The sequence below is a fragment of the Babylonia areolata genome, chromosome 5, assembly GCF_041734735.1.
Source record: "Babylonia areolata isolate BAREFJ2019XMU chromosome 5, ASM4173473v1, whole genome shotgun sequence".
Classification (NCBI taxonomy): domain Eukaryota; kingdom Metazoa; phylum Mollusca; class Gastropoda; order Neogastropoda; family Buccinidae; genus Babylonia; species Babylonia areolata.
In genome coordinates, this window is record NC_134880.1 from 27189858 (window position 1) to 27202350 (window position 12493).

Here is a 12493-nt window from a genome sequence, read left to right on the forward strand (position 1 = left end):
GAGACTATAAAAAATGACAAACGTGTATTTGTAGAAGACCAACTTTGTAAATATGTAAGTATAAAACACGATGTTTAGTCATGACATTATATTTTGTCACTCCGTCATGTTACTTATTGCCGTTTATGCCCCACATAAAATTAATATGCTTTCGAACATAAAGCATCAAGCATGTTATGTATTTTCTCAATGAATTATTATCACTTACTTTGTTTGTAAATGCATTCGGGTATGCATTTTGATTGTATACACGCAAATTGAAACACGTTTGTTTTTTTTTTTTTTTTTTTGTTTGTTTTGGTTTTTTAAAGTAAACATCAGTCTTTGAGACTTTGGGTTTTTGTCTGTGTTTTGTAAGAAAATAATCACTTGCCACGATGATATTAAGATAATAAAGTCAAATGTCACTGATTGTAAAATGTTCTCTGAGAAAGAAAAGAATCAACTTTGGAAGGGTTAAGAAAAAAACAACAACTAGAAAATGGGATAAGGACAGAGAAGTTATCATGTTTATTTCATTGAAAAACGAAGCATTTGCATAAACTTTCAGCTCATTAGAAAAGTAAGAGTTGCAATTACATCCGTTTCCATTATCAGCTCCCTCTCTATCCTTCTCTTCCCTTCCCTCCTCTCCATCTGCCTATCTCTCTCTCTTCCTCTTCCTCTCCCTCTTTCTTCAATGCGTTAAAACAAATTCGCCCTTTTTATGCCTTAGGGCTAATAGCTGTCAACATGCTATACAGCCTCTTCAGCAAGATCTGGGAGAAGGAGGAGGTACCGGCCCAGTGGAAAGAAGGAATCATCATCAAGCTGCCGAAGAAAGGAGACCTCAGGGACTGCAGCAACTACCGAGGGATCATGCTCCTGTCAACGCCAGGCAAGGTTCTCAACAGGGTTCTACTGGAAATGATGGAAGAGGCCGTCGACCCCAAGCTCCGAGACCAGCAGGCAGGCTTCCGGCGGAACAAATCCTGTGCCGACCAGATCGCCAACCTGCGCGTCATCGTGGAGCAGTCGCTGGAGTGGAACTCCCACCCTCTACATCAACTTCATAGATTATGAGAAGGCCTTCGACAGTTTGGACAGAGAGACGCTGTGGAAGCTGCGGAGGCACTACGGAGTCCTAGAGAAGATCATCTCCCTCATCTGGTGCACCTACCAGGACATGAGCTGCAGGATTGCCCACGCAGGCCAGCTGTCCGAAAGTTTCGAGGTGAAGACCGGAGTTTGTCAAGGGTGCCTGTTGTCACCGTTCCTCTTCCTCCTGGTCATCGACTGGATCATGAAGACCACTACAACAGGCAGGAACAACGGTATACAGTGGACACTCTGGACACAGCTGGACGATCTCGACTTCGCTGACGACCGGGCGCTCCTGTCACACAACCACAGCCAGATGCAGGACAAGACCACTCACTTGGAGACCACGTCAGCCAGGACAGGGCTCAAGATCAACAAGAAGAAGACCGAGCTGATGAAGATCAACACCACTGCCAACACTCCAGTCACAGTCGGTGGAGAGCCCATCAGGGAGGTGGAGTCTTTCGTCTACTTGGGAAGCGTGGTTGACCGACAGGGAGGCACGGACCGAGACGTCACAGCCAGAATCGGCAAGGCAAGAACAGCTTTCATCATGCTCAAGAACATCTTGGCATCTGGAACAATCAGTATGAAAACCAAACTCCGCATCTTCAACTCCAATGTGAAGTCAATTCTGCTCTACGGATGCGAGACATGGCGGACAACACAGACGATGCAGCAGAAGATTCAGACATTCTTCAACACCTGTCTGAGGCGCATCTACAAGATCCGATGGCAGGAGAAGATCCGAAACGAAGATCTGTGGGAGCGAGCGGGACAGGAACCAGTGGCCAAGCAGATACTGCGGAGGAAGTGGGGCTGGATCGGACACACCCTCAGGAAGCCAGCGTCCAGCATCACACGCCAAGCCCTGACCTGGAACCCGCAGGGAAAGAGGAAGAGAGGCCGGCCTCGCAACAGCTGGAGGCGAGATACCGAGGCAGAGCTGAAGCAGCAAGGGACCAACTGGACTGGAATGGCCAGAACAGCCCAGAACAGAGTGCGATGGCGAGGGGTCGTCGATGGCCTATGCTCCACCAGGAGCGATGGGCAAAATGAATGAATGATGCCTTAGGGCTGGGTTGCAAAGGAAAAAAGCATGTACATGTTTATCTCTTTTCCCTTGTTAAATAAAAGTCCGCCTGCTCTCTCTCTCTCTCTCTCTCTCTCTCTCTCTCTCTCTCTCTCTCTCTCTCTCTCTCTCTTGCTCGCTTCCACCCTTTCGTGAGCTTATTAATTTTTTTAATATTTTGTCATGGTAACCCACTAAGACTAGCGCTTTGCGTGCGTCAGGCATCTGCCTCTTTTATTTGTTTTTTAGTTGTTTTTTTCAGCAGATGTGGTGCTACTGTACGGATCAGTTCGCATGCTTTGACACCTCTTTGACACTGAAACTGACACGCCAAAACCTGCTTTATTCATGCGCGGCTATTGATCGAAAGAGCTCTTTCTTCGGGGCTTTCCGTTTGTTTGTTGTTTTTTTCCTCGCAGGGAGGAGGGCCAGATGTATGGATACACTGTCCAGAGGGTCAACACGGACACCCCAGCTGATATCACATCGTCTGTCCACCTGCCTTTGTCCGTCAGCCCGCCATTAGCTAATTGCTCCTTTATGGAAACCCGCTCCAACCCGGAGGCCATACTGGTTTAGTGTGGAAACATATAACACAAGACGCTGTGGACATTGATCGGTGTGATTGCACTTCGTTTCTGAAACCCGCCTTCTTCTTCGTGTTTGTAATTCTTCTCTCTTTTTTTCTCTCCTTCTTTCTTTCTTTTATTTGCTTGCAATTCTTTTTGGTTTATTTTGCTTGGTTGGATGAGTGGGTGGATGGGTGGATAGTTCGAGAGTTTTGTTGTTTTTGTTTTTTTCTTATTGTTGTTGTTTGTTCGTTTGTGTTTTGCCCTTGTTCTCTGCCTCATGGAGAGAGACTGAGAGAGGGAGAGACAGAGACAGACAGAGAGACAAAGACATACAGACAGAGACAGAAAGAGTAGATGACAATTAAGAGGGATAAAGACCGAAACAGGTCATGGAAAAATAAGCACAGCTGGAGAGAGCGGGGGATATTCACGGTACGTTTGTTGTATGGCCCCCCACCCCACCTCCACCCCCACCCCCACCCCCCTAGATTACTGGTACTTCCAAAGTCGAGAAAAGTTACGGTTTTTATTTTGTTTTTGTTTTTTTATTTCAAAGTTCATGAAGACGGTATATAATTGTGAGAGAGAGAAAAAAAAATGGAAAAAATAAAAAGGAAGACTCGTCCTCTTACGTTAGCAAAATGTTTGGGTTCAGTTTTGGCTTCACAGTATTTTGTTGAACTAAAAGAATATTACAGACAACTGTTAAAAGTTGTGTAGTTGTTACCGTGGTTTCATTACAGTCCAGAATGGTTTTAACTGAAGTGTTGTTTAATGTACGTGGTTTTTTGGTGGGTTTTTTGTTTGTTTGTTTGTTTCTTTGTTTTGGGGGTGAGGGGGTGTGTGGGGGGGGGGTTGTTGTTTTTACATTGAGAATTGATGAACGTGGACTTGCTTAATAAAGTACGTGTTAGTTTTGATTATTTCTTTTCTTCTTTATACCTGTGACCTATCTCTTCTAGGTGGACATTGTGGCCAGCAGACGACCACCTCCTGTGACATACAATGAAATGATGCAGCCATATCGCTTCTTTCTCTTTGATATTTGAGGTCACCGCCAGACATTAAATCAGAAAGGGCAACACAGAAAATGATCTGATTCAAACTGGTTGAACAGCGGTGTAGGTTCAATTGTGGAGAATGACCTTAATGAGGTAAAGACAGATAAAGACATACTGACAGACAGACAGATAAACAGAGACAGAGAATCAGAGTTAAAGAGAGTTGAAGAGAGGGCTTGAAAAAGATAGATCATTGAAGGAAATTCAAATGAGAGAGAGACAAGACAAATGGTTTATTGTACATCGGCCTCAGGCCATTATACAAACATATCGGAAGAGGGGGGCGTTGGTCGGTGGGAGGGGGAGGGGGAGCAGGGGGGTAGGGTTTAGTGCGGTCGGGGGTGGGGGTGGGGTCGGAGGGGGTACCACCTGGATAAACATATAAACAGCAAGAACATTGTTAGAATATGAATTCGCGTGCTGGCAAAAATTGAAGGGTTGAAATGAGAGAGAGAGAGAGAGAGAGGGGGGGGGGTCTGTTGATGATGATGATGATAATGCTGCTGCTGCTGCTGATGATGATGAAGATGATTATGACTGCTTTTTTCTTAGCATACGAAAATCAATGGGAAACGGTTCGTCCATGGCTTCTGATTATTATAGAGACGAATCCTTCATCCGCATGATCTTGAGCAGGAATGGCAGGTGTGGAGTGGACCTGTAGGAGGCTGCGAGGCATACACACCTACACTTATGGCTCGTTTTGCAACTTCGTTTCTGTGCATGCAAAGCTGCGAATTTGGGGGTGGGGTGTGTGTGCAAGTGTGAGTGTGTGTGTGTGTGTGTGTGTGTGTGTGTGTGTGTGTGTGTGTGTGTGTGTGTATGCACGTGTGTGGGGGGGGGGGGCGTGGGGGATGTGGGGAGAAGGGAGTAAGACAGAACGAGTGGTAATGTGTATATGTGTGTGCGTGCGTGCGTGTGTGTGTGTGCGCGCGCGCGCGTGTGTGTGTGTGTGTGTGTGTGGATGTGGGGGAGACGGGAGTAGGATGGAACTAGTGATGATGTCCCTCTGAAGTGCCCTTAACAGTCCTCTGTCCTTCTGGCCAAGACAACGTTCGATGCAAACGAAAACGATGTATTTATATACATACACACACACACACACACAACCATACAGCCACGCATTAGTAGCTATAACGTGTGACATTTTTCTGCAAAAAAAAAGCAGACAAACTTGGTGGCCTGTGCACGTAGTATCCAGTAGATGTTCAGCATAACTGGTTCCTTATCTTGAAACCAAACAGAAGAAGAAGAAGAGGAGGAAAACGCAAGGCTAACGAGACTGATCTGTGATGTAAGCGACCGACGCCCAGACGATTCAGACACGAACCGATACTGCCCAGATAGCTGGGACGCACACTCAAACCATGATTCTGAGGGGGCGCCGTCTCATGGGACAGAACAAGGTCTTCTGTCCAACTCTGCCCTCCTCCTCCTCCTCCTCTCTGGAGAGAAACCTGCCTGGTGTGATGCTGGATGAAGAGGAAAACCCAGACAGCAGGATTGTTGACGTGTACAGAAGGAGGGGGAAGCCAAAGAGGGGTTTTGGAGTACGAGGTATAAAACTGTCGGTACTGTGTGTGTGTGTGTGTGTGTGTGTGTGTGACGGAGAAAGAGAGAGAGGGTGAGAGGGAGACAAAATGAGAAGCCCCTCTAGTCACACACACACACACACACTCTCTCTCCCCTCAGGTCCCTCGGGGCCTGATGGGCTGTGGAATTTCAGGAGTTCCTTTTTCTTTGTAATCCGGTGTTGCTTGCTGTTTTGTTTCTTTTAACGTGTAGTGCGTGTGCGTGTGCGTGTGTGTGTGTGTGTGTCCACGACAGAGAGACCGACTGGCAGATAAACAGACAGACAGAAAGACACAGACAGAGAAACACAGAGAGACAGGTGTTGCTGTCTAGTTTGTGGAGAGCCATCCATACTCCTTTATCTAAAAACCAGCACAGAACTTCGCTCTATCACACACACACACACACACACACACACACACACCACGTTCATTGAGGCAGGAAGACTGTGCATTTAGGAGCAACGCCAAGTGGACGGACAACGTGTTAGCAGAGTCACTGAACTTTACGAAGCGTTGATGACATTAGGCTTTGAATACTAGACAGGGTAATTGGGAGTAATTAAGCAGACAGACCACTTTGTTGTAGTTATTGCATGACTGTTGTTGTTAGCTATTGGTTAAAGAAAAGGGACTCTTGGTGTGGTCTTTACCTTACTTCCAGTACAAGCATGGTTTTGCACTTGTCTTGGTTATGTATGTAGCAAAGGTGGTAAATGCAGGCAAGAGCATTCATACACAAGTGCTTATGTGCATGTGCCCGCATATCATGTACACCGGCGACAACACTTGCACACACACACACACACACACACACACACACACACACACACACACAAGACACTTACACACACACAACCACCCACTTAGCCCCTCCCCCCCACCTACCCCCAACACACACCGACACCCACACACCCACACCAACAACCACCCACCAATAAACACATACCCACCCACCCACACGCAAACACGCAAACTCACACACAGAAACACGCTGAACTTTGCGAAGAGTTGACGACATTAGGCTGTGAAGAGTTGGGTTGGGAGTAGAGAGTAATTAAGCAGACGAACCACTTTCCCGTTGTCTGGGTTGGAGTGTTGTTGTTAACCCTTTGCAGTCCCCTCCTTTCTTCTGATATAAGCATGTTTTTGCAGTTGCATTGGCTCAATTTCGGGTAAAGGTGGTGAATGCATTTTGTACGCAAGCATTCATGAACATTTGCTCGCGTATATGTATACTGGCCACCACGCGCGCGCACACACACACACACACACACACACACACACACACACACACACGCACACACAATCTCTGAACCCACCTGGATGACCACTTTCACTGAGGCAGCAAGACTATCCATTCCGGAGCAAGGCCAAGCCGACAGACAACGTGTTAGCAAAAGTCACTGAACTTTGCGAAGCGTTGATGACAGTTGGCTGTGAAGAGTTGGGGTGGGAGTAAGGAATAATTAAGCAGACAAATCACTTCCCTATCATCCGGGTTGGAGTGTTGTTGTTAACCCTTTGTAGTCTCTTCCTTTCTTCCTATATAAGCATGTTCCTTGCAGTTCAATTGGCTATATTTTGGCTACTGGCGGTTAATCCATTCGTACGCATGTACCCGTGCACATGTGCTAACGGATTCCGTACTGGCGACCACACACACACACTCATACGTGCACGCGTGTACACATGCACCCACACAGGCACACGGATACACACATGCTTGCGCACAACCACCCACTCAGCCCCCCCCCCCCCCCAACTCCCCGCCTCCTCCCGCAGCCCTCGCTCCTCCACACACACACACACAAACACACCCACAACCACCCACCCAGACACCAACAAACACAAACACATACCCACCCACACACAAACACGTACACAGAAACACACATGCATGCACAGTCACACACACTCGCATGCATGCACCCCCCCCCCCCCCCCCACACACACACACACCCTGCACCTCCCCCCACACACACACACACACAGACACACACACACATACAACCACGGACTCAGCCACCAACAAACACAAACACGTACCCACCCGCAAACAAACACGCGCGCGCGCGTACACACACACACACACACACACACACACACGTACTGAGTTACTGAACTTTGCGAAGCGTTGATGACATTAGGCTGTGAAGAGTAGGGGTGGGAGTGGAGAGTAATTAAGCAGACGAACCACTTTCCCGTTGTCTGGGTTGGAGTGTTGTTGTTAACCCTTTGCAGTCCCCTCCTTTCTTCTGATATAAGCATGTTTTTGCAGTTGCATTGACCCTATTTCGGGCAAAGATGGTGAACGCATTTTGTACGCAAGTGTTCATGCACATTTGCTCGCGCACATGTATACTGGCGACTACACACACACACATGTGCACGCGTGCACACATGCACGCACGCACGCATGCCAGCAACCGCGCGCACGCACGCACACACACACACACACACACACACACACACACACACACACATACACAATCTCTGAACCCACCTGGATGACCACTTTCACTGAGGCAGCAAGACTATCCATTCCGGAGCAACGCCAGCGGACGGACAACGTGTTAGCAAAGCCACTCAACTTTTCGGAGCGTTGATGACATTAGGCTGTGAAGAGTTGGGGTGGGAGTAGAGAGTAATTAAGCAGACAAACCACTTTCCAGTAGTCTGGACATGACTGTTGTTGTTAGCCATTGGCTGAGATAAAAGGGACTCGTTGTGTGGTCTCCCACCTTACTTATATAAGTATGTTTTTAGTGATGTCTCGGTCATACGCATGTAAAAGGATGTTTGACACAGGGCGTCCATGCTCATGTGCCCATGATCTGGCATTCACACACACACACACACACACACACACACACACACACACACACACAGATATATATATATATATATATATATACGACTCACACACACACACACACACACACACACACACACACACATACACACACAGATATATATATAGATAGATAGATAGATAGATAGATAGATAGATATACACACGACTCTCTCTCTCTCACACACACACACACACACACACACACACACACACACACACACATACAAGCACCCATGAACGCACTCACACACGCAGACATACAGATGCGCATGTGCAGCACGCAAAGGGAAGTAGACACACAGCTTCGCCTCAACACTCTTCCTGCTATTCTCACCTCCTTCCGTGTTCCTTCATACAAGGATCGTGGTGTTTTTATTTTGGTTTGATATTTCTTCTCGTTGTTTTTGTTGTTGTTGCTGTTTTGTTTTTGGTTTGGTTTGGTTGTCGTTGGGGGATTTTGTGGATGGGTGAAATGATTACTTTTCAGTAGGGTCCTCCTCCCCCCAAAAGCAAAACTGTTTGGAGACTGCACTGGTGTAGTAGGATTGAAATATCAGACACAGAGAGAGAGAGAGGAAGACGTACATACCTACCTACATATATACCTACTTTCCTGCCAACCTACATACATACATACAGAAACACAGAGACAGTCAGGCAAACAGGCAGAGCGTCTGGAATGAAATAGAAAGTGTCAACTCACAATATTTGCAAATCGGACGACAGCCCTTTTATTGCCATGCGGTGCTCCAAACAGTTTCGCTTTTTTTTTTCTTCTTTTCTTTTTTTTGGAGGAGGAGGGACCCAACTGCAACACAATCATTTCACCCATCCGTAATACCCCTCAACAACAGTAAAACAAAACTGAAAACAAAACAACAAAAAACAAACAATGAAAAGAACTATCAAACCAAAATAAAACTCACCACGAACTCTTCAGAACAGCCGACGACACTCCAGGCTTTACAAACTGACAAGCCGTCGTTCGATCCGACCGTCCAGTTTCCAGCTCAGACTGGCGGCTCTTGAAGGTCATCCAGAAGTGTTCCTAAGTGGACAAGCCTCCAATTTATACCCTGGCTCTGCTGGCAAGCCTCTCGTTTTGTCTTTCCTTGTCTTGTCGACCTTGTGAAACTCTCTCGCTGTCTGTCTGTCTGTCTGTCTGTCTGTCTGTCTGTCTCTCTCTCTCTCTCTCTCTCTCTCTCTCTCTCTCTCGCTCATTTCTCTCTCCCTCTCTTTCTCATTCCTCTCTCTGTCTCACTGTCCTCTCTCTCTCTCCCTCTATTTCTCTCATCCCTTTCTATATCTCTCTTCATCTCTCTTTCTTTTTCTCTCTCTCCTCTTTCTCCTTTCTCGCTCTCTATCCCCCCCCCCCCTCTCTATCTCTCTGATATTTTATTCCTACTACACCAGTGCAGTCTCCAAACAGTTTTGTTTTTCGGGGGGAGGAGGTCACTACTGCAAAGTAATCATTTCATCCATCCATAAAATCCCTCAACAACGACAGAACAAAACCAAAAAGAAAACAGCAGCAACAACAAAAAACAACGAGAAGAACTGTCAAACCAAAATGAAACTCACCACGAACTCTTCAGAACAGCCGACGACACTCCAGGCTTTACAAACTGACAAGCCGTCGTTCGATCCGACCGTCCAGTTTCAAACTCAGACTGGCGGCTCTTGAAGGTCATCCAGAAGTGTTCCTAAGTGGACAAGCCTCCAATTTATACCCTGGCTCTGCTGGCAAGCCTCTCGTTTTGTCTTTCCTTGTCTTTTCTTGTCTTGTCAGCCTCGTGAAGCACTCTCTCTCTCTATGTCTGTCTCTGTATGTCTGTCTCTCTCTCTCTCTCCGCTCTCTCTCTCTCACTCTCATTTTCCTCTCTCTCCCTATCTCCCTATCTCTTCCATCCTCTCTCTCTCTCACTTTATCCTCTATCTCTTTCCTCTCTCTATCTCTCCTCTCTCTCTCCTTTCTCTCTCTATCCTCTCTCTTTCCATACCTCTCTCATCTCTCTTTCTTTTCTTTCTATGTCTACTTTCTCTGTTTCTCTCTTCTCCTTTCTCTGTTTCTCTCTTCTCATTTCTCTCTCTCTCTTTATCTCTCTCTCTTTCCCGTCTCTATCTCTCGCACACTCTCCTCTCTTCTACTCTCTTTCTTTGTGTGTCTCTGTCCCTGTCTCTCTCTCTCTGATAGTTTTTCCTGCTACACCAGTGCTGCATTCATGTCTTCATCTCCTTTGGACCCGTCGCCGTCTTTTGCTGTGGTGCTGTTTGCTGTTCTAAAAAAATGTCGCGTTTCGATACTTGGAGAGATTGTCAGGAAGGGGGATGGATGGGTTGTGTGTGTAGGGATAGGGGAGGCGGGAGGGAGAGGGTTGTTTGCTTCCGTATGCACTTGGAGTCTCATTGTGTTTTCTTTTAGATTTCTGCATTGATTTTCTATACCATTGGTTGACTGAATCAATCCGTGGTTTTTGTTGCTGTTGTTTTTTTTTTGTTTGTTTTTTTGGTTTTGTTTTGTGTTTTTGTTGTTGTTTTTCGAGCGCACATGCATGCAGTGAGAGAGAGGGACAGACAGACACACACACACACACACACACACACACACACACACACACACACACACACACACAGAGAGAGAGAGAGAGAGAGAGAGAGAGAGAGAGAGAGTCAAACTGCTGTAAAACGGAGAAGAGGACCGAAACAGTATTCTCCCATGTGGTGTTCTAGACAGTCGGAAGTTTAACTTTTTTTCCCCCGTGTGTGGCAAAAGTCTGAAGATCTTGAGAACACGGGCCATCAGCAAAATGAGAACAGACAGAAACAAAATGACCACGAATACTTGCGGGTCGACTCTTATCACTTGAGGAACCGTCACTCGTTGTACCATTCCTCCACGCCCATGAAGAACGTATATGTAACCAAGCGCTCTGCTTGCTTCAAAAACTGTTTACCACACCAATATAGCAGACGCTGTTTTCGCAACTAACAGCTGGTCTTCAATGACTCGCGCAGAATGTGCGACGCCATTCCCAGTTTAAATGCAAAGCCCATTCTAAACCTATTCCCTAATCATCTATTAAATCAAGTCTCTATATCAAAACCCGTTTGTGACTGGCCTCTGTATGTTCCTGGCCTGCACACAGGAATTCTTGTCTATCCTTTAATACAGTAAATCATCATTAGTTCTTTTGTACTGTCCCCTTATATACCACTCGGGTACACGGCTACATATATGTACAGAGTGTGAAGGTAGAGATCTTGGAGACTAATATTATTACCTATTTGATTGTCTAACCTTTGAGGAGGCATTATTCACAAGTACAAGCAAACGATTGTTGACCCACTTTACCATATTTTCTGAAAATCATAATGAATGCTTTCTGATTTAACTCGACAGATAAGGTGCACCTCTCTGAGACAACATGCCTTTTTTTTAATACAGTTAATTTGTCATATTTGTGTTTGGGATAAATACTTAATCACTTCTGACTTGTATACATTGTACGAAGCTGTATCTGTTGTATTTACTTTTTGTTTCTTATATTTTCTTCCCAAAAAATATATATGACTTAACCAAACAGTTAGTGCTGCCATTGTAAAAATATTTATGAGCACAACACCAAATGTGATTATAATTGTATTAGTTACATGGAATATGTAACAGTCTCACGAGTCCCCACGGGGTTTCCTGGAATGAACACGTCTTGTATTGTCTTGTCTTGTCTTGCCTTGTCTTCTTGTCTTGTCCTTTCCAGGCTTTTGTTGGTCATCCGTCCGGAGGGGAGGGGAAGGAAATCTCACGTAGCACAGAATTTTATCTAACGACCAATTACCTTTCTTCCTTAACCCCCGTGGCTCTTGCTGACAAGTATGCTCAGTCGTTAGTGAAGAGCTGTCGTCTCAATGAGATACGATTCAGCTTACAGGCCTGCTGTGGTGGGTTGTGTGAGTGAATTTGCAGCGCTAAGTCTTGCTTATCGTTAAGAATGTTCCCAACTCTACAGTGAACTCCGTATCCTTAGGAACATTCTCAACACTAAGCAGTCTTAGCGCTGCAAAAATCGCCTCTTGCAACAATGCCCAGGATGTCAGTCATCATTTATTTATGTTGACCTATTTCCTTGTCAAACTGCATGGCTTTTCTCCAGCAAAATCAATAACACCACTTATTAGTACACATGACTTTTCTCCAGCAAAATCAATAACACCACTTATTAGTACACATGACTTTTCTCCAGCAAAATCAATAACACCACTTATTAGTACACATGACTTTT

The 12493-nt window shown here is 45.8% G+C and overlaps 1 protein-coding gene across 1 annotated transcript in view; it reads left to right on the plus strand.

Moving 5' to 3' along the window:
* Window positions 1-5152: 5152 nt before the first annotated feature.
* The window catches only part of LOC143282239 (roundabout homolog 1-like), a 120509-nt gene continuing 113168 nt past the window's right edge, over window positions 5153-12493 (plus strand). The window contains exon 1 of the mRNA XM_076587839.1: window positions 5153-5342. Within this exon, the coding sequence (XP_076443954.1) occupies window positions 5153-5342 (190 nt within the window). The remainder of the gene's footprint in view (window positions 5343-12493) is intronic.